A 27,295-nucleotide genomic window follows, 5' to 3' on the forward strand; every position below is an offset into this window, starting at 1 on the left:
CCATAGAAAGTTGGTCGATTGTAGACAATAACTAGCTCTATAATTGACATAAATTAGAATATTCTAGCTTCAATAGCAGCTGAGATATTTGATGTTGTAATTTTGTGTGTTTTTACAAAACCAAAACTTTGACTATCAATATCTCCGTTTCATATGCTTAGAATTTCATAGAAAATTGGTCGATAGTAGACAATAACTAGCTCTATAATTGACATAAATTAGAATATTCTAGCTTCAATAGCAGCTGAGATATTTGATGTTGAAATTTGGTGTGTTTTTACAAAACTCAAACTTTGACTCTCAATATCTCCGTTTCTTATGCTCAGAACTGCATAAAACGTTGGTCAACTGTAGACAATAACTAGCTCTATAATTGACATAAATTATAACATTCTAGGTTCAATAGCAGCTGAGATATTTGATGTTGAAATTTGGTGTGTTTTTACAAATCACAAACTTTGACTCTCAATATCTCTGTTTCTTATGCTCAGAATTCAATAACTAGCTCTATAATTGACATAAATTATAACATTCTAGGTTCAATAGCAGCTGAGATATTTGATGTTGAAATTTGGTGTGTTTTGACAAAACCAAAATTTTAACTCTCAATATCTCTGTTTCTTATGCTCAGAATTCCATAGAAAGTTGGTCGATTGTAGACAATAACTAGCTCTATAATTGACAGAAATTAGAATATTCTAGCTTCAATAGCAGCTGAGATATTTGATGTTGAAATTTGGTGTGTTTTTACAAAACTCAAACTTTGACTCTCAATATCTCCGTTTCTTATGCTCAGAACTACATAAAAACTTGGTCAATTGTAGACAATAACTAGCTCTATAATTGACATAAATTATAATATTGTAGCTTCAATAGCAGCTGAGATATTTGATGTTCAAACTTGGTGTGTTTTTACAAATCACAAACTTTGACTCTCAATATCTCCGTTTTTTATGCTCAGAACTACATAAAACGTTGGTCAACTGTAGACAATAACTAGCTCTATAATTGACATAAATTATAACATTCTAGGTTCAATAGCAGCTGAGATATTTGATGTTGAAATTTGGTGTGTTTTTACAAATCACAAACTTTGACTCTCAATATCTCTGTTTCTTATGCTCAGAATTCAATAACTAGCTCTATAATTGACAGAAATTAGAATATTCTAGCTACAATAGCAGCTGAAATATTTGATGTTGAAATTTGGTGTGTTTTGACAAAACCAAAATTTTAACTCTCAATATCTCTGTTTCTTATGCTCAGAATTCCATAGAAAGTTGGTCGATTGTAGACAATAACTAGCTCTATAATTGACAGAAATTAGAATATTCTAGCTTCAATAGCAGCTGAAATATTTGATGTTGAAATTTGGTGTGTTTTGACAAAACCAAAACTTTGACTCTCAATATCTCTGTTTCTTATGCTCAGAATTCCATAGAAAGTTGGTTGATTGTAGACAATAACAAGCTCTATAATTGACAGAAATTAGAATATTCTAGCTTCAATAGCAGCTGAAATATTTGATGTTGAAATTTGGTGTGTTTTGACAAAACCAAAACTTTGACTCTGAATATCTCTGTTTCTTATGATCAGAATTTCATAGAAAATTGGTCGATAGTAGAGAATAACTAGCTCTATAATTGACATAAATTAGAATATTCTAGCTTCAATAGCAGCTGAGATATTTGATGTTCAAACTTGGTGTGTTTTTACAAATCACAAACTTTGACTCTCAATATCTCCGTTTCTTATGCTCAGAACTACATAAAACGTTGGTCAACTGTAGACAATAACTAGCTCTATAATTGACATAAATTATAACATTCTAGGTTCAATAGCAGCTGAGATATTTGATGTTGAAATTTGGTGTGTTTTTACAAATCACAAACTTTGACTCTCAATATCTCTGTTTCTTATGCTCAGAATTCAATAACTAGCTCTATAATTGACAGAAATTAGAATATTCTAGCTACAATAGCAGCTGAAATATTTGATGTTGAAATTTGGTGTGTTTTGACAAAACCAAAATTTTAACTCTCAATATCTCTGTTTCTTATGCTCAGAATTCCATAGAAAGTTGGTCGATTGTAGACAATAACTAGCTCTATAATTGACAAAAATTAGAATATTCTAGCTTCAATAGCAGCTGAAATATTTGATGTTGAAATTTGGTGTGTTTTGACAAAACCAAAACTTTGACTCTCAATATCTCTGTTTCTTATGCTCAGAATTCCATAGAAAGTTGGTTGATTGTAGACAATAACAAGCTCTATAATTGACAGAAATTAGAATATTCTAGCTTCAATAGCAGCTGAAATATTTGATGTTGAAATTTGGTGTGTTTTGACAAAACCAAAACTTTGACTCTCAATATCTCTTTTTCTTATGCTCAGAACTACATAAAAACATGGTCAATTGTAGACAATAACTAGCTCTATAATTGACATAAATTAGAATATTCTAGCTTCAATAGAAGCTGAGATTTTGATGTTCAAATTTGGTGTGTTTTTACAAAACCCAAACATTGACTCTCAATATCTCTGTTTCTTATGCTCAGAATTCAATAACTAGCTCTATAATTGACATAAATTAGAATATACTAGCTTCAATAGCAGCTGAGATATTTCATGTTGAAATTTGGTCTGTTATTACAAAACCAAAACTTTGACTCTCAATATCTCCGTTTCATATGCTCAGAATTCCATAGAAAGTTGGTCGATTGTAGACAATAACTAGCTCTATAATTGACATAAATTAGAATATTCTAGCTTCAATAGCAGCTGAGATATTTCATGTTGAAATTTGGTCTGTTATTACAAAACCAAAACTTTGACTCTCAATATCTCCGTTTCATATGCTCAGAATTCCATAGAAAGTTGGTCGATTGTAGACAATAACTAGCTCTATAATTGACATAAATTAGAATATTCTAGCTTCAATAGCAGCTGAGATATTTGATGTTGAAATTTGGTGTGTTTTTACAAAACTCAAACTTTGACTCTCAATATCTCCGTTTCTTATGCTCAGAACTACATAAAAACTTGGTCAATTGTAGACAATAACTAGCTCTATAATTGACCTAAATTATAATATTGTAGCTTCAATAGCAGCTGAGATATTTGATGTTCAAACTTGGTGTGTTTTTACAAATCACAAACTTTGACTCTCAATATCTCCGTTTCTTATGCTCAGAACTACATAAAACGTTGGTCAACTGTAGACAATAACTAGCTCTATAATTGACATAAATTATAACATTCTAGGTTCAATAGCAGCTGAGATATTTGATGTTGAAATTTGGTGTGTTTTTACAAATCACAAACTTTGACTCTCAATATCTCTGTTTCTTATGCTCAGAATTCAATAACTAGCTCTATAATTGACATAAATTAGAATATTCTAGCTTCAATAGCAGCTGAGATATTTGATGTTGAAATTTGGTGTGTTTTTACAAAACTCAAACTTTGACTCTCAATATCTCCGTTTCTTATGCTCAGAACTACATAAAAACTTGGTCAATTGTAGACAATAACTAGCTCTATAATTGACATAAATTATAATATTGTAGCTTCAATAGCAGCTGAGATATTTGATGTTCAAACTTGGTGTGTTTTTACAAATCGCAAACTTTGACTCTCAATATCTCCGTTTCTTATGCTCAGAACTACATAAAACGTTGGTCAACTGTAGACAATAACTAGCTCTATAATTGACATAAATTATAACATTCTAGGTTCAATAGCAGCTGAGATATTTGATGTTGAAATTTGGTGTGTTTTTACAAATCACAAACTTTGACTCTCAATATCTCTGTTTCTTATGCTCAGAATTCAATAACTAGCTCTATAATTGACATAAATTAGAATATTCTAGCTTCAATAGCAGCTGAGATATTTGATGTTGTAATTTTGTGTGTTTTTACAAAACCAAAACTTTGACTCTCAATATCTCCGTTTCTTATGCTCAGAACTACATAAAAACTTGGTCAATTGTAGACAATAACTAGCTCTATAATTGACCTAAATTATAATATTGTAGCTTCAATAGCAGCTGAGATATTTGATGTTCAAACTTGGTGTGTTTTTACAAATCACAAACTTTGACTCTCAATATCTCCGTTTCTTATGCTCAGAACTACATAAAACGTTGGTCAACTGTAGACAATAACTAGCTCTATAATTGACATAAATTATAACATTCTAGGTTCAATAGCAGCTGAGATATTTGATGTTGAAATTTGGTGTGTTTTTACAAATCACAAACTTTGACTCTCAATATCTCTGTTTCTTATGCTCAGAATTCAATAACTAGCTCTATAATTGACATAAATTAGAATATTCTAGCTTCAATAGCAGCTGAGATATTTGATGTTGAAATTTGGTGTGTTTTTACAAAACTCAAACTTTGACTCTCAATATCTCCGTTTCTTATGCTCAGAACTACATAAAAACTTGGTCAATTGTAGACAATAACTAGCTCTATAATTGACATAAATTATAATATTGTAGCTTCAATAGCAGCTGAGATATTTGATGTTCAAACTTGGTGTGTTTTTACAAATCGCAAACTTTGACTCTCAATATCTCCGTTTCTTATGCTCAGAACTACATAAAACGTTGGTCAACTGTAGACAATAACTAGCTCTATAATTGACATAAATTATAACATTCTAGGTTCAATAGCAGCTGAGATATTTGATGTTGAAATTTGGTGTGTTTTTACAAATCACAAACTTTGACTCTCAATATCTCTGTTTCTTATGCTCAGAATTCAATAACTAGCTCTATAATTGACATAAATTAGAATATTCTAGCTTCAATAGCAGCTGAGATATTTCATGTTGAAATTTGGTCTGTTATTACAAAACCAAAACTATGACTCTCAATATCTCCGTTTCATATGCTCAGAATTCCATAGAAAGTTGGTCGATTGTAGACAATAACTAGCTCTATAATTGACATAAATTAGAATATTCTAGCTTCAATAGCAGCTGAGATATTTCATGTTGAAATTTGGTCTGTTATTACAAAACCAAAACTTTGACTCTCAATATCTCCGTTTCATATACTCAGAATTCCATAGAAAGTTGGTCGATTGTAGACAATAACTAGCTCTATAATTGACATAAATTAGAATATTCTAGCTTCAATAGCAGCTGAGATATTTGATGTTGAAATTTTGTGTGTTATTACAAAACCAAAACTATGACTCTCAATATCTCCGTTTCATATGCTCAGAATTCCATAGAAAGTTGGTCGATTGTAGACAATAACTAGCTCTATAATTGACATAAATTAGAATATTCTAGCTTCAATAGCAGCTGAGATATTTGATGTTGTAATTTTGTGTGTTTTTACAAAACCAAAACTTTGACTATCAATATCTCCGTTTCATATGCTTAGAATTTCATAGAAAATTGGTCGATAGTAGACAATAACTAGCTCTATAATTGACATAAATTAGAATATTCTAGCTTCAATAGCAGCTGAGATATTTGATGTTGAAATTTGGTGTGTTTTTACAAAACTCAAACTTTGACTCTCAATATCTCCGTTTCTTATGCTCAGAACTGCATAAAACGTTGGTCAACTGTAGACAATAACTAGCTCTATAATTGACATAAATTATAACATTCTAGGTTCAATAGCAGCTGAGATATTTGATGTTGAAATTTGGTGTGTTTTTACAAATCACAAACTTTGACTCTCAATATGTCTGTTTCTTATGCTCAGAATTCAATAACTAGCTCTATAATTGACATAAATTATAACATTCTAGGTTCAATAGCAGCTGAGATATTTGATGTTGAAATTTGGTGTGTTTTGACAAAACCAAAACTTTGACTCTCAATATCTCTGTTTCTTATGCTCAGAATTCCATAGAAAGTTGGTTGATTGTAGACAATAACAAGCTCTATAATTGACAGAAATTAGAATATTCTAGCTTCAATAGCAGCTGAAATATTTGATGTTGAAATTTGGTGTGTTTTGACAAAACCAAAACTTTGACTCTCAATATCTCTTTTTCTTATGCTCAGAACTACATAAAAACATGGTCAATTGTAGACAATAACTAGCTCTATAATTGACATAAATTAGAATATTCTAGCTTCAATAGAAGCTGAGATTTTGATGTTCAAATTTGGTGTGTTTTTACAAAACCCAAACATTGACTCTCAATATCTCTGTTTCTTATGCTCAGAATTCAATAACTAGCTCTATAATTGACATAAATTAGAATATACTAGCTTCAATAGCAGCTGAGATATTTCATGTTGAAATTTGGTCTGTTATTACAAAACCAAAACTTTGACTCTCAATATCTCCGTTTCATATGCTCAGAATTCCATAGAAAGTTGGTCGATTGTAGACAATAACTAGCTCTATAATTGACATAAATTAGAATATTCTAGCTTCAATAGCAGCTGAGATATTTCATGTTGAAATTTGGTCTGTTATTACAAAACCAAAACTTTGACTCTCAATATCTCCGTTTCATATGCTCAGAATTCCATAGAAAGTTGGTCGATTGTAGACAATAACTAGCTCTATAATTGACATAAATTAGAATATTCTAGCTTCAATAGCAGCTGAGATATTTGATGTTGAAATTTGGTGTGTTTTTACAAAACTCAAACTTTGACTCTCAATATCTCCGTTTCTTATGCTCAGAACTACATAAAAACTTGGTCAATTGTAGACAATAACTAGCTCTATAATTGACCTAAATTATAATATTGTAGCTTCAATAGCAGCTGAGATATTTGATGTTCAAACTTGGTGTGTTTTTACAAATCACAAACTTTGACTCTCAATATCTCCGTTTCTTATGCTCAGAACTACATAAAACGTTGGTCAACTGTAGACAATAACTAGCTCTATAATTGACATAAATTATAACATTCTAGGTTCAATAGCAGCTGAGATATTTGATGTTGAAATTTGGTGTGTTTTTACAAATCACAAACTTTGACTCTCAATATCTCTGTTTCTTATGCTCAGAATTCAATAACTAGCTCTATAATTGACATAAATTAGAATATTCTAGCTTCAATAGCAGCTGAGATATTTGATGTTGAAATTTGGTGTGTTTTTACAAAACTCAAACTTTGACTCTCAATATCTCCGTTTCTTATGCTCAGAACTACATAAAAACTTGGTCAATTGTAGACAATAACTAGCTCTATAATTGACATAAATTATAATATTGTAGCTTCAATAGCAGCTGAGATATTTGATGTTCAAACTTGGTGTGTTTTTACAAATCGCAAACTTTGACTCTCAATATCTCCGTTTCTTATGCTCAGAACTACATAAAACGTTGGTCAACTGTAGACAATAACTAGCTCTATAATTGACATAAATTATAACATTCTAGGTTCAATAGCAGCTGAGATATTTGATGTTGAAATTTGGTGTGTTTTTACAAATCACAAACTTTGACTCTCAATATCTCTGTTTCTTATGCTCAGAATTCAATAACTAGCTCTATAATTGACATAAATTAGAATATTCTAGCTTCAATAGCAGCTGAGATATTTCATGTTGAAATTTGGTCTGTTATTACAAAACCAAAACTATGACTCTCAATATCTCCGTTTCATATGCTCAGAATTCCATAGAAAGTTGGTCGATTGTAGACAATAACTAGCTCTATAATTGACATAAATTAGAATATTCTAGCTTCAATAGCAGCTGAGATATTTCATGTTGAAATTTGGTCTGTTATTACAAAACCAAAACTTTGACTCTCAATATCTCCGTTTCATATACTCAGAATTCCATAGAAAGTTGGTCGATTGTAGACAATAACTAGCTCTATAATTGACATAAATTAGAATATTCTAGCTTCAATAGCAGCTGAGATATTTGATGTTGAAATTTTGTGTGTTATTACAAAACCAAAACTATGACTCTCAATATCTCCGTTTCATATGCTCAGAATTCCATAGAAAGTTGGTCGATTGTAGACAATAACTAGCTCTATAATTGACATAAATTAGAATATTCTAGCTTCAATAGCAGCTGAGATATTTGATGTTGTAATTTTGTGTGTTTTTACAAAACCAAAACTTTGACTATCAATATCTCCGTTTCATATGCTTAGAATTTCATAGAAAATTGGTCGATAGTAGACAATAACTAGCTCTATAATTGACATAAATTAGAATATTCTAGCTTCAATAGCAGCTGAGATATTTGATGTTGAAATTTGGTGTGTTTTTACAAAACTCAAACTTTGACTCTCAATATCTCCGTTTCTTATGCTCAGAACTGCATAAAACGTTGGTCAACTGTAGACAATAACTAGGTCTATAATTGACATAAATTATAACATTCTAGGTTCAATAGCAGCTGAGATATTTGATGTTGAAATTTGGTGTGTTTTTACAAATCACAAACTTTGACTCTCAATATCTCTGTTTCTTATGCTCAGAATTCAATAACTAGCTCTATAATTGACATAAATTATAACATTCTAGGTTCAATAGCAGCTGAGATATTTGATGTTGAAATTTGGTGTGTTTTGACAAAACCAAAATTTTAACTCTCAATATCTCTGTTTCTTATGCTCAGAATTCCATAGAAAGTTGGTCGATTGTAGACAATAACTAGCTCTATAATTGACAGAAATTAGAATATTCTAGCTTCAATAGCAGCTGAGATATTTGATGTTGAAATTTGGTGTGTTTTTACAAAACTCAAACTTTGACTCTCAATATCTCCGTTTCTTATGCTCAGAACTACATAAAAACTTGGTCAATTGTAGACAATAACTAGCTCTATAATTGACATAAATTATAATATTGTAGCTTCAATAGCAGCTGAGATATTTGATGTTCAAACTTGGTGTGTTTTTACAAATCACAAACTTTGACTCTCAATATCTCCGTTTTTTATGCTCAGAACTACATAAAACGTTGGTCAACTGTAGACAATAACTAGCTCTATAATTGACATAAATTATAACATTCTAGGTTCAATAGCAGCTGAGATATTTGATGTTGAAATTTGGTGTGTTTTTACAAATCACAAACTTTGACTCTCAATATCTCTGTTTCTTATGCTCAGAATTCAATAACTAGCTCTATAATTGACATAAATTAGAATATTGTAGCTTCAATAGCAGCTGAGATATTTCATGTTGAAATTTGGTCTGTTATTACAAAACCAAAACTATGACTCTCAATATCTCCGTTTCATATGCTCAGAATTCCATAGAAAGTTGGTCGATTGTAGACAATAACTAGCTCTATAATTGACATAAATTAGAATATTCTAGCTTCAATAGCAGCTGAGATATTTGATGTTGAAATTTTGTGTGTTTTTACAAAACCAAAACTTTGACTATCAATATCTCCGTTTCATATGCTTAGAATTTCATAGAAAATTGGTCGATAGTAGACAATAACTAGCTCTATAATTGACATAAATTAGAATATTCTAGCTTCAATAGCAGCTGAGATATTTAATGTTGAAATTTGGTGTGTTTTTACAAAACTCAAACTTTGACTCTCAATATCTCCGTTTCTTATGCTCAGAACTACATAAAAACTTGGTCAATTGTAGACAATAACTAGCTCTATAATTGACATAAATTATAATATTGTAGCTTCAATAGCAGCTGAGATATTTGATGTTCAAACTTGGTGTGTTTTTACAAATCACAAACTTTGACTCTCAATATCTCCGTTTCTTATGCTCAGAACTGCATAAAACGTTGGTCAACTGTAGACAATAACTATCTCTATAATTGACATAAATTATAACATTCTAGGTTCAATAGCAGCTGAGATATTTGATGTTGAAATTTGGTGTGTTTTTACAAATCACAAACTTTGACTCTCAATATCTCTGTTTCTTATGCTCAGAATTCAATAACTAGCTCTATAATTGACATAAATTATAACATTCTAGGTTCAATAGCAGCTGAGATATTTGATGTTGAAATTTGGTGTGTTTTGACAAAACCAAAATTTTAACTCTCAATATCTCTGTTTCTTATGCTCAGAATTCCATAGAAAGTTGGTCGATTGTAGACAATAACTAGCTCTATAATTGACAGAAATTAGAATATTCTAGCTTCAATAGCAGCTGAGATATTTGATGTTGAAATTTGGTGTGTTTTTACAAAACTCAAACTTTGACTCTCAATATCTCCGTTTCTTATGCTCAGAACTACATAAAAACTTGGTCAATTGTAGACAATAACTAGCTCTATAATTGACATAAATTTTAATATTGTAGCTTCAATAGCAGCTGAGATATTTGATGTTCAAACTTGGTGTGTTTTTACAAATCACAAACTTTGACTCTCAATATCTCCGTTTCTTATGCTCAGAACTACATAAAACGTTGGTCAACTGTAGACAATAACTAGCTCTATAATTGACATAAATTATAACATTCTAGGTTCAATAGCAGCTGAGATATTTGATGTTGAAATTTGGTGTGTTTTTACAAATCACAAACTTTGACTCTCAATATCTCTGTTTCTTATGCTCAGAATTCAATAACTAGCTCTATAATTGACATAAATTAGAATATTCTAGCTTCAATAGCAGCTGAGATATTTCATGTTGAAATTTGGTCTGTTATTACAAAACCAAAACTTTGACTCTCAATATCTCCGTTTCATATACTCAGAATTCCATAGAAAGTTGGTCGATTGTAGACAATAACTAGCTCTATAATTGACATAAATTAGAATATTCTAGCTTCAATAGCAGCTGAGATATTTGATGTTGAAATTTTGTGTGTTTTTACAAAACCAAAACTTTGACTATCAATATCTCCGTTTCATATGCTCAGAATTTCATAGAAAATTGGTCGATAGTAGACAATAACTAGCTCTATAATTGACATAAATTAGAATATTCTAGCTTCAATAGCAGCTGAGATATTTGATGTTGAAATTTGGTGTGTTTTTACAAAACTCAAACTTTGACTCTCAATATCTCCGTTTCTTATGCTCAGAACTACATAAAAACTTGGTCAATTGTAGACAATAACTAGCTCTATAATTGACATAAATTATAATATTGTAGCTTCAATAGCAGCTGAGATATTTGATGTTCAAACTTGGTGTGTTTTTACAAATCACAAACTTTGACTCTCAATATCTCCGTTTCTTATGCTCAGAACTACATAAAACGTTGGTCAACTGTAGACAATAACTAGCTCTATAATTGACATAAATTATAACATTCTAGGTTCAATAGCAGCTGAGATATTTGATGTAGAAATTTGGTGTGTTTTTACAAAACACAAACTTTGTCTCTGAATAAATTCGTACAGACTGATGTAGCACAGCTAAACAGATTGTTTGTATATTAGTAGTAAATTCTTCTTGGAGAGTTCTACAACCTCTTTTTGTTGCACAGCATCCGTTGGTCTGAAGTTTATCTTCGACGTTCTCCTTTCCCATAGTCCCAACTGTTACGTAATGTATCACTCGTGGTGTGGTGTAGAACCCACTTCAGCCTTACTCAGCACTAAAGGGAATCCCTCACAAGGAGTAAATCGTGAAATTGGTGGGATGGAGGTGAAAGGGGAAAGCTGAAATTGGAATGAGATCCCGGAGTCAATATATTTTAGCCGCCGTAAGGTATCCGCCCACTTTCTCCTCAGGGTGATCTCTCTGGCAAATAAAAATTGATATCGTAAAAATATCTAAAATAAACATGTTTTGAACGTTATATTTCCGGTTTCATACTTCTAATGTAATGCAGAATCAAAAAAGTTAATGAAATAACTTCCTGAATTAAAAGAAAGTAAAATCTAGATCATTGAATGAAAATGCAAGAGCACCATTTTATGTACTGGATAACTTTGCTTTTATTGGTGAGGGAGTGGCTTACGGTGTCATACGTCATTAGCTACAGCCCGCCCACTTCACACATCCCGTTCGCCAATGAGAATAGCCAATCGTTTTTGGTAATTATTTCTAGGAAAAATAACATTTAAATTTTTTTTACTAATTTTTCCCCCATAGGTATTTGATAAATTATCGTATAATGCAATAAAAATTGATATCCTAAAAATATCTAAAATAAACATGTTTTGAACGTTATATTTCCGGTTTCATACTTCTAATGTAATGCAGAATCAAAAAAGTTAATGAAATAACTTCCTGAAGTAAAAGAAAGTAAAATCTAGATCATTGAATGAAAGTGCAAGAGCACCATTTTATGTACTGGATAACTGTGCTTTTATTGGTGAGGGAGTGGCTTACGGTGTCATACGTCATCAGCTACAGCCCGCCCACTTCACACATCCCGTTCGCCAATGAGAATAGCCAATCGTTTTTGTTAATTATTTCTAGGAAAAATAACATTTAAATTTTTTTTACTAATTTTTCCCCCATAGGTAATTGATAAATTATCGTATAATGCAATAAAAATTGATATCCTAAAAATATCTAAAATAAACATGTTTTGATCGTTATATTTCCGGTTCCATACTTCTAATGTAATGCAGAATCAAAAAAGTTAATGAAATAACTTCTTGAAGTAAATGAAAGTAAAATATAGATCATTGAATGAAAGTGCAAGAGCACCATTTTATGTACTGGATAACTTTGCTTTTATTGGTGAGGGAGTGGCTTACGGTGTCATACGTCATTAGCTACAGCCCGCCCACTTCACACATCCCGTTCGCCAATGAGAATAGCCAATCGTTTTTGGTAATTATTTCTAGGAAAAATAACATTTAAATTTTTTTTACTAATTTTTCCCCCATAGGTATTTGATAAATTATCGTATAATGCAATAAAAATTGATATCCTAAAAATATCCAAAATAAACATGTTTTGAACATTATATTTCCGGTTTCATACTTCTAATGTAATGCAGAATCAAAAAAGTTAATGAAATAATTTCCTGAAGTAAAAGAAAGTAAAATCTAGATCATTGAATGAAAGTGCAAGAGCACCATTTTATGTACTGGATAACTGTGCTTTTATTGGTGAGGGAGTGGCTTACGGTGTCATACGTCATCAGCTACAGCCCGCCCACTTCACACATCCCGTTCGCCAATGGGAATAGCCAATCGTTTTTGTTAATTATTTCTAGGAAAAATAACATTTACATTTTTTTTACTAATTTTTCCCCCATAGGTATTTGATAAATTATCGTATAATGCAATAAAAATTGATATCGTAAAAATATCTAAAATAAACATGTTTTGAACGTTATATTTCCGGTTTCATACTTCTAATGTAATGCAGAATCAAAAAAGTTAATGAAATAATTTCCTGAAGTAAAAGAAAGTAAAATCTAGATCATTGAATGAAAGTGCAAGAGCACCATTTTATGTACTGGATAACTGTGCTTTTATTGGTGAGGGAGTGGCTTACGGTGTCATACGTCATCAGCTACAGCCCGCCCACTTCACACATCCCGTTCGCCAATGGGAATAGCCAATCGTTTTTGTTAATTATTTCTAGGAAAAATAACATTTAAATTTTTTTTACTAATTTTTCCCCCATAGGTATTTGATAAATTATCGTATAATGCAATAAAAATTGATATCCTAAAAATATCTAAAATAAACATGTTTTGAACGTTATATTTCCGGTTTCATACTTCTAATGTAATGCAGAATCAAAAAAGTTAATGAAATAACTTCCTGAAGTAAAAGAAAGTAAAATATAGATCATTGAATGAAAGTGCAAGAGCACCATTTTATGTACTGGATAACTTTGCTTTTATTGGTGAGGGAGTGGCTTACGGTGTCATACGTCATCAGCTACAGCCCGCCCACTTCACACATCCCGTTCGCCAATGGGAATAGCCAATCGTTTTTGTTAATTATTTCTAGGAAAAATAACATTTAAATTTTTTTTACTAATTTTTCCCCCATAGGTATTTGATAAATTATCGTATAATGCAATAAAAATTGATATCCTAAAAATATCTAAAATAAACATGTTTTGAACGTTATATTTCCGGTTTCATACTTCTAATGTAATGCAGAATCAAAAAACTTAATGAAATAACTTCCTGAAGTAAAAGAAAGTAAAATATAGATCATTGAATGAAAGTGCAAGAGCACCATTTTATGTACTGGATAACTTTGCTTTTATTGGTGAGGGAGTGGCTTACGGTGTCATACGTCATCAGCTACAGCCCGCCCACTTCACACATCCCGTTCGCCAATGAGAATAGCCAATCGTTTTTGGTAATTATTTCTAGGAAAAATAACATTTAAATTTTTTTTACTAATTTTTCCCCCATAGGTATTTGATAAATTATCGTATAATGCAATAAAAATTGATATCCTAAAAATATCCAAAATAAACATGTTTTGAACATTATATTTCCGGTTTCATACTTCTAATGTAATGCAGAATCAAAAAAGTTAATGAAATAATTTCCTGAAGTAAAAGAAAGTAAAATCTAGATCATTGAATGAAAGTGCAAGAGCACCATTTTATGTACTGGATAACTGTGCTTTTATTGGTGAGGGAGTGGCTTACGGTGTCATACGTCATCAGCTACAGCCCGCCCACTTCACACATCCCGTTCGCCAATGGGAATAGCCAATCGTTTTTGTTAATTATTTCTAGGAAAAATAACATTTAAATTTTTTTTACTAATTTTTCCCCCATAGGTATTTGATAAATTATCGTATAATGCAATAAAAATTGATATCGTAAAAATATCTAAAATAAACATGTTTTGAACGTTATATTTCCGGTTTCATACTTCTAATGTAATGCAGAATCAAAAAAGTTAATGAAATAATTTCCTGAAGTAAAAGAAAGTAAAATCTAGATCATTGAATGAAAGTGCAAGAGCACCATTTTATGTACTGGATAACTGTGCTTTTATTGGTGAGGGAGTGGCTTACGGTGTCATACGTCATCAGCTACAGCCCGCCCACTTCACACATCCCGTTCGCCAATGGGAATAGCCAATCGTTTTTGTTAATTATTTCTAGGAAAAATAACATTTAAATTTTTTTTACTAATTTTTCCCCCATAGGTATTTGATAAATTATCGTATAATGCAATAAAAATTGATATCCTAAAAATATCTAAAATAAACATGTTTTGAACGTTATATTTCCGGTTTCATACTTCTAATGTAATGCAGAATCAAAAAAGTTAATGAAATAACTTCCTGAAGTAAAAGAAAGTAAAATATAGATCATTGAATGAAAGTGCAAGAGCACCATTTTATGTACTGGATAACTTTGCTTTTATTGGTGAGGGAGTGGCTTACGGTGTCATACGTCATCAGCTACAGCCCGCCCACTTCACACATCCCGTTCGCCAATGGGAATAGCCAATCGTTTTTGTTAATTATTTCTAGGAAAAATAACATTTAAATTTTTTTTACTAATTTTTCCCCCATAGGTATTTGATAAATTATCGTATAATGCAATAAAAATTGATATCCTAAAAATATCTAAAATAAACATGTTTTGAACGTTATATTTCCGGTTTCATACTTCTAATGTAATGCAGAATCAAAAAAGTTAATGAAATAACTTCCTGAAGTAAAAGAAAGTAAAATATAGATCATTGAATGAAAGTGCAAGAGCACCATTTTATGTACTGGATAACTTTGCTTTTATTGGTGAGGGAGTGGCTTACGGTGTCATACGTCATCAGCTACAGCCCGCCCACTTCACACATCCCGTTCGCCAATGAGAATAGCCAATCGTTTTTGGTAATTATTTCTAGGAAAAATAACATTTAAATTTTTTTTACTAATTTTTCCCCCATAGGTATTTGATAAATTATCGTATAATGCAATAAAAATTGATATCCTAAAAATATCCAAAATAAACATGTTTTGAACATTATATTTCCGGTTTCATACTTCTAATGTAATGCAGAATCAAAAAAGTTAATGAAATAACTTCCTGAAGTAAAAGAAAGTAAAATATAGATCATTGAATGAAAGTGCAAGAGCACCATTTTATGTACTGGATAACTTTGCTTTTATTGGTGAGGGAGTGGATTACGGTGTCATACGTCATCAGCTACAGCCCGCCCACTTCACACATCCCGTTCGCCAATGAGAATAGCCAATCGTTTTTGTTAATTATTTCTAGGAAAAATAACATTTAAATTTTTTTTACTAATTTTTCCCCCATAGGTATTTGATAAATTATCGTATAATGCAATAAAAATTGATATCCTAAAAATATCTAAAATAAACATGTTTTGAACGTTATATTTCCGGTTTCATACTTCTAATGTAATGCAGAATCAAAAAAGTTAATGAAATAACTTCCTGAAGTAAAAGAAAGTAAAATCTAGATCATTGAATGAAAGTGCAAGAGCACCATTTTATGTACTATTGCCAATTAAATGCAAGCCACAATCTTTGGTAAGTAAGTATATTCTTTCTTGGACAGCAAAATCACTGTAGACTCAGTTAATAAGTCTGAGAAAGAGTCAATTTTTATTGAGAAAAGCAAAAAGAATTTTGGTTCAACTGCATAGTGTTCAACTGCATAGTGTTCAACTGCATAGTGTTCAACTGCATAGTGTTCAAGGATTGGAGGTTTATTGTCATGAGTATTAAAGGTCCACTCAGGAAACCACGAATTATCCTTACACACTGAAACTCCCCGCCAATCAGAACTGCCCGTAATTTAATTTTACTGTACATAAATTTCAAATGCATGAATACAAATTAATGAATTTGGTAGGAAGAGAAAATTAGGTGACCTTTTCGTGAAAATCTGATTCAAGGTAAAAAGCTGATAATTCATTTCAATGTAGTGGTCCATCTGGGTGGGAAATTGGTGAATGCTAGGTTCCGTCCGGTTCAATGGAAATATACAATTTAAGCTGCATGACTCTCTGGCGGTAAAGTTTTGCAACAATAGGATAATACATAACTCACGGCTTGGTGTTAGTCTGTCTAAAAAATGATACTGCAGAGGTCGAATTCGTTCGAATTATCTTTATTCCGGTGCATTGGTCCGGAAGTAAGATGCAATGCGGTTGAATTTAATTTTTCTGCTTATTTTCTGCTTCGATTTTAATAATCGAAGATTATTTTCTTTTATTTTTTGAGTGAACGGGAAAGAGACTTATTTTTTTTTGAAATCTTATTATAGCATAGCAAAAAAGTTGAAGACTTTTGTCACAGCCTAACGATGCGTAGAATGACGGGGGGGGGGGGGTTAAGAGAAAGTAGAAATCTCGAAAAAATAGAAATTTTACTCAAAGACACCTGACATTTATGAAATAACGAAATGTGAAATCTGTACAAGGCTTAGAACATGTACATAAATTTCTTGTCTTAAGTAGGGACTTAGTTTTTGTTTTTTTTCAGTGAAAGTGACAAAATACTTCGTAAATAATTGGCCCAAGAATGATGCGGTAATAAATTCAAGTAGGTGTAATTATAGGAGTTAAGTCAGCAGTGTAGGTTGGTGGAACTGTAATTCAACTCAAGTCTCTGTATTGGCAAAATATTAATTTATGTGCACAACCTGAGACTTCCCGTTTTATTGTTTTTTTGTGTAAAGGTGGATTTATTATACTACTTCATACTTTCACTTGACTTTGTTTTTTCTTTGTTTTCAAAATCAAGTTGCATAATCATAAATGCAAAACTATTAAACTAGAATATTTGTTAATCTGTAGATTTACCACCCTCCCCCCCCAAAAAAACTACCTTAGAATTCTATTAATGCTCACAAAGCCCTAAAAGGGTATAACGATAGCTTTGCCGTTGTTGGACCTTTTACTTCATTTAGTTTTAAATAGTTATTATTTATTAATCACTTGGAGCGGATGTTGGTCTAGTGGTCAAGATAGTGGCTTTGTGAGCAGAAGATCCCTGGATCGAATCCCGCGTATGACTGACTACTTTTTATTTGTTAAAAAAAAATTGTTTAAAGTATGAGGTACCACCCCGGTATCCACGACACCTAATCGTGGTGTCGTTAAGCTCTGACTGAAAAAAAATAGGCGGTCACTTCAACCCATTTGTCTGTCTGTCGATTCCATCTTTGGTATACCACGTAGGTTCTTTGCAGTTACAGAATTGAAGATTACCCCATTTTCGGTTAGAGTCTATAAGTCTCTATTTAACTGTAGTTACTGAGTGTAATGTTTGGCAGAAACGTACACTATACTTTTCTGATAGTCGTCCTTGGACGAAGACGTCCTCAGGCCACAAATACGTACATAAACGATCTTAACGATGTTAACAGTACCAAGTACAGAACAGAACTCAATAATTCTTAAGTTACGACGGGTATAATCAACAAGATTAACTCAATCTAACAACATTTTCAACTTTTGTTGTGAATTGGAAACATCCCTGTTTTTAGAAAATAGTAAATGATACAAGGGAAGGGATTAGCTATGCGGTTAGCGTACTGGACTCCCACGCGGAGGTCCCGGGTTCGAATCCAGCTGCTGACCCTTAGATTTTCTCTTCCTAGGAGCTTCTTAAGCTCACTGTCTCTGTAACGAGAGAACACTGCCCGGAGGCCGGCAGAGCACTGAAAAATGCTACGGGCGCCAATAACCTCAACTTATTGTTAGATTTTGACGCGCCTTAATTAAAAAATAAAAATAAATAAATGATACAGTTAGAAACAGATTGTGTAACTGAAATTCAATCTAAGAACTAACATTCCTCAATAATTCGTCAATAATTAAGCCGACCAAACTAAGGCTATATTCCAAAAATCATTTTTTCCGGATTTATGGGACTTATAAACAGACCAACCTATCTTGGAAATTTGACGAAGACGCTTAGAAGAAGTGTACTGCTAAGTGGTACTTCCGAGTTGACCATTAAACCGGAAATGACGACGAACCGAAGTTTTTAACTGTGCGATTTTACATTCTGGTCACAAATACTCACACGACAGTGAAAGAGTGGTGGTGGGGGTGAGACAGAGAGAGTGAGAGAGAGTAAACAATATGCGCTCGTGTTTAAATATAGAAAGATGCTGAAAATGGGATATGACGAGATGAGATGGGAACATAAATTAGTGTCAGGTACCATGACAACCACTGGTGAGAGTTAAGTGTATTATGGTTGTGGTGGGGGTAAGGCCGAGAGAGAGGCATGCGTGCAGCTTGCTGACGTCACGGCCTAAAGGAGACCCGTTCCCTACAATGGTGTTGATGATGTTGATGTTATTAGAGAGGATGTTGGCCTGTTCGGCTTCCTCATTCCTCACATCAACATTATTCACACACACACACACACACACAGAGTTTACGTCTGTATTGTTTAAATTTAAAGTGAACAACTTCGCCACTGATTTTATTCAAGTATGTATGTCAGTCACTTAATGTTGTCATGACAACACATACAGTATAACTATATGTGTACATACTATGTTCGAATATCACCCCTTTAAACATGTGTCAAATATTTACCATGTGATTAGATGTAACGGCTTTTTTTGTTGTGCTCTCACTAAACAAATTGTGTAAACAGGATATAATTGCCAGTGCTCTCCGATTTTTTAACTTGTTTAGCAAAAATATATGTGCACAGGAGTAAAAATGTAAAACCAGAAATTATACTGAAATGTCACTTTAGATGGGAGGGAACTAATCTTCCATGAAAAATGATTGGGATGCATTTTCGAGAAAAACCCACAGAAAGTGCTATTTCCGGTTTGGCAATTTTCAGCATGACGTGTAATATCTAATAGTTTCAGGATAAGGATGAAAAGGATCGTAAAAAATTGTGCTGAAATAAATAGCACCTTAGAGAGATGTGTTCTTCCCTCTGTAGCTTTAACATAGAAAATTTTTTTCCAGCATCAGAGGTCCTCAAAGCGGATGTAAAGAAAGTGTACTATTGCTATTGCGCATGAAATTATGGAAAAACTGGTAAAAGCAGTTCCTGTTTATAGTTGCACTTCCTGTGCATTAATTACTCGTCAGTGCGGAGAGACTACGCCCCTTCTGGGTTCCTTAAAGAAAATAACGAACAGCCGAGTCTAGGACCAAGATTGTAGATTGTATTAGAAGGGCGGTTCCACCAAGAAATGGGGGACGGAACGCAGGCAATCCAAAATGGTTCCCATTGTTCCCCGCCCACCCCTCATCTCATCAGAGATACCGGGGTTTCAAGACCAACAAATCCGGCTAAAGGTTGCCAGATGCCAATACAATAAACAAATAAAGTAGCAACAGGACACTAGGGAGCATGGCGACTCAACCGCCACAGTGCACTGAATAAACCTAGAAAGTTCTGGTAAAGATTACCAGGATACCACAATCCCCGGGATGGGAAACATTTAACCTCCCCGAAGACGAGAAATCTAGTTTTATAGAATAAAAGGAGACACACCTCCTACAAAGTGCCGCCACAGTCTCATTGGACTCACCACCACAGCCAGCGCCAATTGGCGAGACTGGGTAAGGCCACATGAGTCTAGGAGCAAACATCCGGGTCCAGATTTGAGCCTCCGGAGAATTTCCCGGCTGTTCAGGCAACAACCTCAAGGAAAAAACACGCACTTAAACTCTTCCAATGTCAGCCGTGACAGACTGAAGATTTCCGGTTTGACACATTTTATTTTTTTAACCAAAAAAACCTTATTGATCCAATTTGTGACTTAGAATAAATCACTTTTTCGGGTTCAGGAAACCTGGCAAAAAAAAAAAAAAAACACTAGTGCAATAAAATGGAAGGAAACTGAAAAACAGATTTCCCTGAGAAGTTTTCAGCCAGCGGAAGAAGGATAACATGTCTCTGCCTGTCATGCAAACAGATTGCTTCCGATTTGTTTTCCAAAAAAAGGAAAATCAACTTAACGTTGAAATCCTCCGACTTTCTGTGTAGTGTCACTACTACACAAAGCGGCCAGACATCAGCGTCACTGTCAACACAAAGCTGAGTTGAATATCATTCTCTGGCGTCAGGTATGCGCATTGCTCCGCCAAATTTCGCTCCAATGCACCGGATATAGTTTATCTATCACTATATTGTACTGTGCTCCATTATTTAAAATGAAGAATATATTTTTTCTGCACCATTTATTTAAGCACACTTTCTTTCACAAAGGATTCTCAACTTACCAAAAAAACTTAAATCAATTTCTTCAAACTTTGAATGTAGAAATAGACTTAATTTATTTGTAGGAGTATGAGAAGTTAAGCCTAGCTACGATCGATTAAATTCATGTTAATCTTTATGATCAATGCATATATGAGAAAGTACAAATTAAGTACAAAAGAACTTCCGCCATTAAACGCAATAGCGCTTCCGTTATAATAGCGATTGCAGAAAAATATATTTCAGACTCACATACTGACCGAACATTAGTACTGAGTATAAATGTTTTTGGAAGGCACAATTCTCATACCTCTCATCTAAAACAAATACTAAGAAAGAAAATAAATAAGTAGAAATAATGCTTACCCTCGCCCATACGTATAAGAATGGCATTCGGATCGGAAGCATCGAAAGAAGCTTGTGCGGACCCATGCTGAAACAGAAGAAAAATGACCATTATTATGGGTGAAAATGCCAAAAAAATTAGAAAAGTAAAGAATACCAACAATACATCTTAGCATTGCGGGTCTAGTCTCTTAACCGCCTAACATACTTTACTATAAATTTCTCATATTAACCATTAAATAAAATATAAGGCCTAGACACAAAGAATCGAACCCACTAAACCAACAATACATCTTAGCATTGCGGGTCTAGTCTCTTAACCGCCTAACATACTTTACTATAAATTTCTCATATTAACCATTAAATAAAATATAAGGCCTAGACACAAAGAATCGAACCCACTAAACCAACAATACATCTTAGCATTGCGGGTCTAGCCTCTAACCGCCTAACATACTTTACAATAAATTTCTCATATTAAATCATTAAATAAAATCCAAGGCCTAGACACTGGGGAATCGAACCCACTAAACCAACAATACATCTTAGCATTGCGGGTCTAGCCTCTAACCGCCTAACATACTTTACTATAAATTTCTCATATTAAATCATTAAATAAAATCCAAGGCCTAGACACTGGGGAATCGAACCCACTAAATCAACAATACATCTTAGCATTGCGGGTCTAGTCTCTTAACCGCTCGGCTATAGTGGCGCCTGCCAAAAAAAAAAAAAATCTACAATTAAGTTCATAAATCCCCATTTTTTATGCGAGAATTCATGAAATGCAAAACATGTATGCAAGGCTGGTTTAGTATAACTTTTTCTTTATTTTTTACTTTCTTACTTAAATATCGTTCAAATATTCCGAGTTTGCAGTAATAGTAATGAGTTAGAACTTTGAGAACAGTAGTAAGAGGAAGTCGTGTGAGTGTTTACTCACATTAATTGTATATTAGGGAAGGGATTAGGGTATTGCATTTCCACGCGAAGATATATGGTTCGAATCCAGCTGATGACCCTTAGATTTTTTCTCTTCTTCCTAGGAACTTCTTACAGCTCACTGTCTGTTACGAGAGAACATTGTCCGGAGGCCGGCAGTGCACTGAAAAAAGCTCCAATACCCTCACTTGTCGACGTGCTTAAATCATAATAATAATAAAAATTGTTTATTTATAATAAAACAATAAAATGATAAGCAACCACTTGTTGTATTATTTAATTGGGACGATTGTTTATTAAAAACAACAAATTTACAAAGACTAAAGGTTGCATTTATTTATTTTATTTCGTCTGTATAACCTAGTGTTCGCATTTAGTAACACAGGCAATGAAATGCAGTTTTATTAACAATAAAAAGTAACCATCCAATGACAATAGTAGAACAAAATTTTAAAAAACCTACTTGAATCAGAATAGAACCAATAAGAGGCCAGAATCGAAGTCAGGCAGCCATATTGTCGCGTATATAACAGTTTCCGCTTTGGAAGCCTTAGGGCGTTAGTACTGTTAGCTAGATTGCCCAACATTTCCGTTTATATAAAGCGTGCGATTTACACAGACAAAGTAAATAAAACAGTATAGTAGAGAATTAGGCCTAGTTAGGACAAGTATTGTTACGATGGCAGTGCCAATTTCCGTCTCCAACATCTCTCTCTCTTCAGTTGCAAGCCTGCCTGGGCGCGTGGGGCTTGATTCCGCTCATTGTCAACCATAGTTTTCTATGCAGTTGTTAGAAATTTATTTTTCATCAAAAAAGATTTTTTTTTAAAAGTAACAAAAAAAAAAATAATAAAAAAAAATAAATGGAGACGAAGTTGCTAAATTGTCACTTGAATAGAGCTTCATTTGTAAGATTAGCTCTCACAATGCTAGTACTAGTTACATTGTTCCGCTACATGTAAAAAGGCGGCCTTGTAATTTAGGCTTGAATTGTTAAAATCAACTGTGGAAAAATGTTTTTCAAGAATTTAAAATCTGGTGGGAAGATAGATTTCATATTATTCTGATGGTTTTATTTCACAAATTTTTTTATTCACATTTTATTCTTGGCACGGACATTTTTAGATACAATATTTAAGCCTAGGAGACATTTTTAGATACAATATTTAAGCCTAGGAGATATTTTGGGTACAATATTTAAGCCTAGGAGACATTTTTAGATACAATATTTAAGCCTAGGAGACATTTTTAGATACAATATTTAAGCCTAGGAGACATTTTGAAAAAACACAACATTTAAGCCTAGGAGACATTTTTAGATACAATATTTAAGCCAAGGAGAGATTTTTAGAGAAAGTGAACAATTTATTGAGTATAAAGGTAATTGCTGAAACAGATTTTTTGTTCCATATTTAAGCCTCTTTCAGTTTAGGGGCACTATTTTTTTTAATGAGGGACTGGTTAGGCTTCCCTCTTCATTTTACTAAATGGATTCATCACTTAATAAGGATTAAAAGTGAAGGGATTGATTAGTCAAGTGGTTATCGTATACAGGATTCCACGGATTCGAATACTTAGCTGCTGACCCTTAGATTTTTGTCCTTCCTAGGGAGCTTCTTACAGCTCACTGGCTAGTGAAGGGCAGTGTTATCTGTAACGAGAGTACACTTTCCGGAAGCTGGCGCTGAAATTCCAACTTTGATGATAATTTCCTGAACGGAAGTGCCATTTCACAAAAGAAAAGAAAAGAATTTCGTAGATTTTTAGCGATATTATGGAAAATTGTATCTATCTAGAAAGAAGCAGAATAGAAACTAGAATGTGGACGTAAAATAAAATTTAGCGAACACTTTAATACAAAATAATTAACAAAATAGCTGTAAAGTGTTGTTGATCACCTGACCGGTAGTTGGATGTAAGTCGCCTGCAAAAATAGGCACTACCTTAATTTTCCTCTTTTTTTTCACTTCCGTTTACAGCAAGTAAACTCTTTTTTTTTCTCTCTCCCTCAAATCAACTAGCAAAGTGTGTGACGGAAACGTTAGTGAAAGCAATATTTTCGCCATTTCCGGTAGAGTAAATAAATAAATTAAAATATTACGATAGAAACATCAAAACATGGACGATGAAGAAGATAATCTGTTTGGGAATTGAGACAAAATATTGACGGATTGAAACTGTATTAAAATAACAATCAAACAGATAACTTATTTGAACAGTTTAAAAGGCCAGATAGTTGGCATTATCACCAGCAGAGTGTGTGACGTCACAAGGTCCCATCAAGAAGGGTAATGTCCAATAGAACAACAAGCTACTGCTGTAACAATATTATTAGAAGCAGATAAGAACGTATTGTTAGTAAGATATAATATAAACTACAGAAAATTACCAGACGTTCGTATCTCCTATATGTAGAGTCTTAAAAGTTGAGGCAAGATAAAATTAGTGGGAGATGTTGATAAAATAACAGCTGTTATTTTGTAAATAGGCCTTTGTATTCACACTTTGGACAGCTGATCTTTATTTCACCAGCTGATTTTGGTTTATTTCTTTCCCTTAGGAAGAGTATTTTAATTAAAATTTTCGGTTCTATGTTTATTTTGATCCCTAAACTGGGAATAGCAATTATTAGTGAAACTGTTAGGAGCTGTTTTCGATAGAATCGCAAAAACTGGATAATCGATAATCGAGCAAAAATCGATTCTGTTTTCGATCATCATTATGGTGCACTCTCAGTTGACGGACGTTCCTGCGGTTTTTTTTTTTATCATTCTCTCTCATTCTGCTACAGAGAAGTTATTGTAATCGTGCAAATGTTTTCGATTTTAAGTTTTAAGTTAAATCATACGGAGCAGAAGTGTAGGGCTCAATCAAACCTTCTAACTCCAAACGCCTGCAGACACTACAGTCTAAAATCCTACGCGAAAATCCTGAATGCTCCATACTACATTTCTAACCTTACCATTCACACTGACCTTCACATCCCTTTTGTCACTGACCTAATAAAGTCTCGCTACCGCAACTTTCACAGCCTCCTAAGCTCTCCATCCTAATCCTCTTGTTCAACAACTCTCCTCTCCTCACCTTCCCGACAATCCTTCTCGACGTTTGAAGCGGAAGTGGCCTAGAGATCTATTGTGATTAAATCATTGTGTAAGAGTTTCACCAGTGGGTGATTGCTATAACCATGACATTACAAGAGAACCGAACCAGTAAGATCAAATTTACTTGATGCAACTATTGCAGCAGTTGTTAATATACAGAGTGAAAAAAAAAAAAAAAAAATCACTTGTACTGCTGCACCCCTGAATTTGAGAAAAGTGGTTTTTTCCCAATATAAAAGCGGAAATAATGTACTGTCTTCTTTAGAAAAGAGGAAGGCCAAAGTGGTCTCGTATATAAACCCCCAGGAGTATATTTAACAAAAGTAGGGGATCGATCTAAGCTAGGGGGGTCGAAGTAAAAACAATTTCGAACCCAATATAGCGGAACCTTGCAAAGAAACACCAGGCACATACCCATCTCATTAATTAAGAAGCAATACTTGTAGTTACTTTACTTATTATTTAATAAATATTAAGAGGTATTTAAATTTCAACATTAAGATATTTTTCACAAATAACTATTTGTTACACAATGTAAAATTTACTTTAATAAATGTACTTTAAAATCATAAAATAAATTGTAAAAAACACAGTCAACCTAATAGATAGTTTTATTTTTAATTAACTGAAAATTACTTTTATATGGAGGGGGGTCGATGGAGATTTCGAAAAATTATATAGGGGGGTCCCCCTTCTTTAGAGACATTTTAGAAGCATTGCTTAAATGTTACGATCTTTGAGCAGCCCTCAAAGTGTTATTTCCGGTATTCAGATTTCGACCAAAAGATTAGTGTCTGAGGCGAGAGCCGTACCAAAACAGAATACCAAATTTGTGTTATCCGCAATACTTAATTTGTAAATATATATTTTTTTTAACGTATAGGCATAATTGGTATAGGTTATATTTTTCGTGATTTCCGCGATCCTATCTTAATATTTCCTCTTAACCGGAACAAAACAAAGGAAAAATTATTTCCAAAAAAGAAAAAAGCAATAACCCAGACATTTCTAAGTTTTCCCAATTTATCTTTTTTTAATATCCTTTATATTTTTTAATTTTCCACTTCTTTGTTCATTTAAAAGTCTTTATTAAATTCTACTGTGCAGACTGTATGTATATATATTTTCCTTGGTCGCTTTTCATTTTTTCCTTTAGTATTTAATTAATTTCCATCCCCTCCACCTCACTCTACACCACCCTGTACTTTTCCTTTACACCTTTACCTTTATTTTCTTGTTAATATTTTTTTGTCTATACAGTTGTTGGGCACTTCAGTGTCACAGATTTTCCGCTCCCACCTCTTTCCTTTTTAAGGCCAGTTTTTCCCACACAAGTTCTCACAGAATTGAAAATTTAATTTTAAATACGTAACTTCTTTTTCGTAAAAAAAGAAAAAAAAGTAAAATACATGAACAGACGTTGCCGTCTTTATTCTACAGTTTGAAAGTAAATTATAGATAATCAGAAGCAGTAAGGTGCCACGGTAGTCGAGCGGTTAAGAGACTAGACCCGCAATGCTAAGATGTATTGTTGGTTTAGTGGGTTCGATTCCCGGTGTCTAAGCCTTGGATTTTATTTAATGGTTAATATGAGAAATTTATAGTAAAGTATGTTAGGCGGTTAAGAGACTAGACCCGCAATGCTAAGATGTATTGTTGGTTTAGTGGGTTCGATTCTCCGGTGTCTAAGCCTTGGATTTTATTTAATGGTTAATATGAGAAATTTACAGTAGAGTATGTTAGGCGGTTAAGAGACTAGACCCGCAATGCTAAGGTGTATTGTTGGTTTAGTGGGTTCGATTCCTCCGGTTTCTAGGCCTTGGATTTTATTTAATGGTTAATAAAAGAAATTTGCAGTAAAGTATGTTTGGTATTCGCCTCCGTCCATGACACCTAA

General features: G+C 33.0%; 1 protein-coding gene across 10 annotated transcripts in view; it reads right to left on the reverse strand.

Moving 5' to 3' along the window:
* The window catches only part of LOC141450153 (high affinity 3',5'-cyclic-AMP phosphodiesterase 7A-like), a 392,695-nt gene that overhangs the window by 40,268 nt on the left and 325,132 nt on the right, over positions 1 to 27,295 (reverse strand). For all 10 annotated transcript variants that reach the window (XR_012455958.1, XR_012455956.1, XR_012455957.1 and 7 more), the window contains one exon: positions 21,374 to 21,440. Coding sequence is in view for 6 of the 10 variants with exons in the window: in XM_074120290.1 (XP_073976391.1) it covers positions 21,374 to 21,440 (67 nt within the window). In the remaining 4 variants the exon portion in view is untranslated. The remainder of the gene's footprint in view (positions 1 to 21,373; positions 21,441 to 27,295) is intronic.

Source organism: Rhodnius prolixus, unplaced genomic scaffold, assembly GCF_049639745.1.
Source record: "Rhodnius prolixus isolate KJV_2025 unplaced genomic scaffold, Rpr scaffold_2, whole genome shotgun sequence".
In the NCBI taxonomy this organism is placed as follows: domain Eukaryota; kingdom Metazoa; phylum Arthropoda; class Insecta; order Hemiptera; family Reduviidae; genus Rhodnius; species Rhodnius prolixus.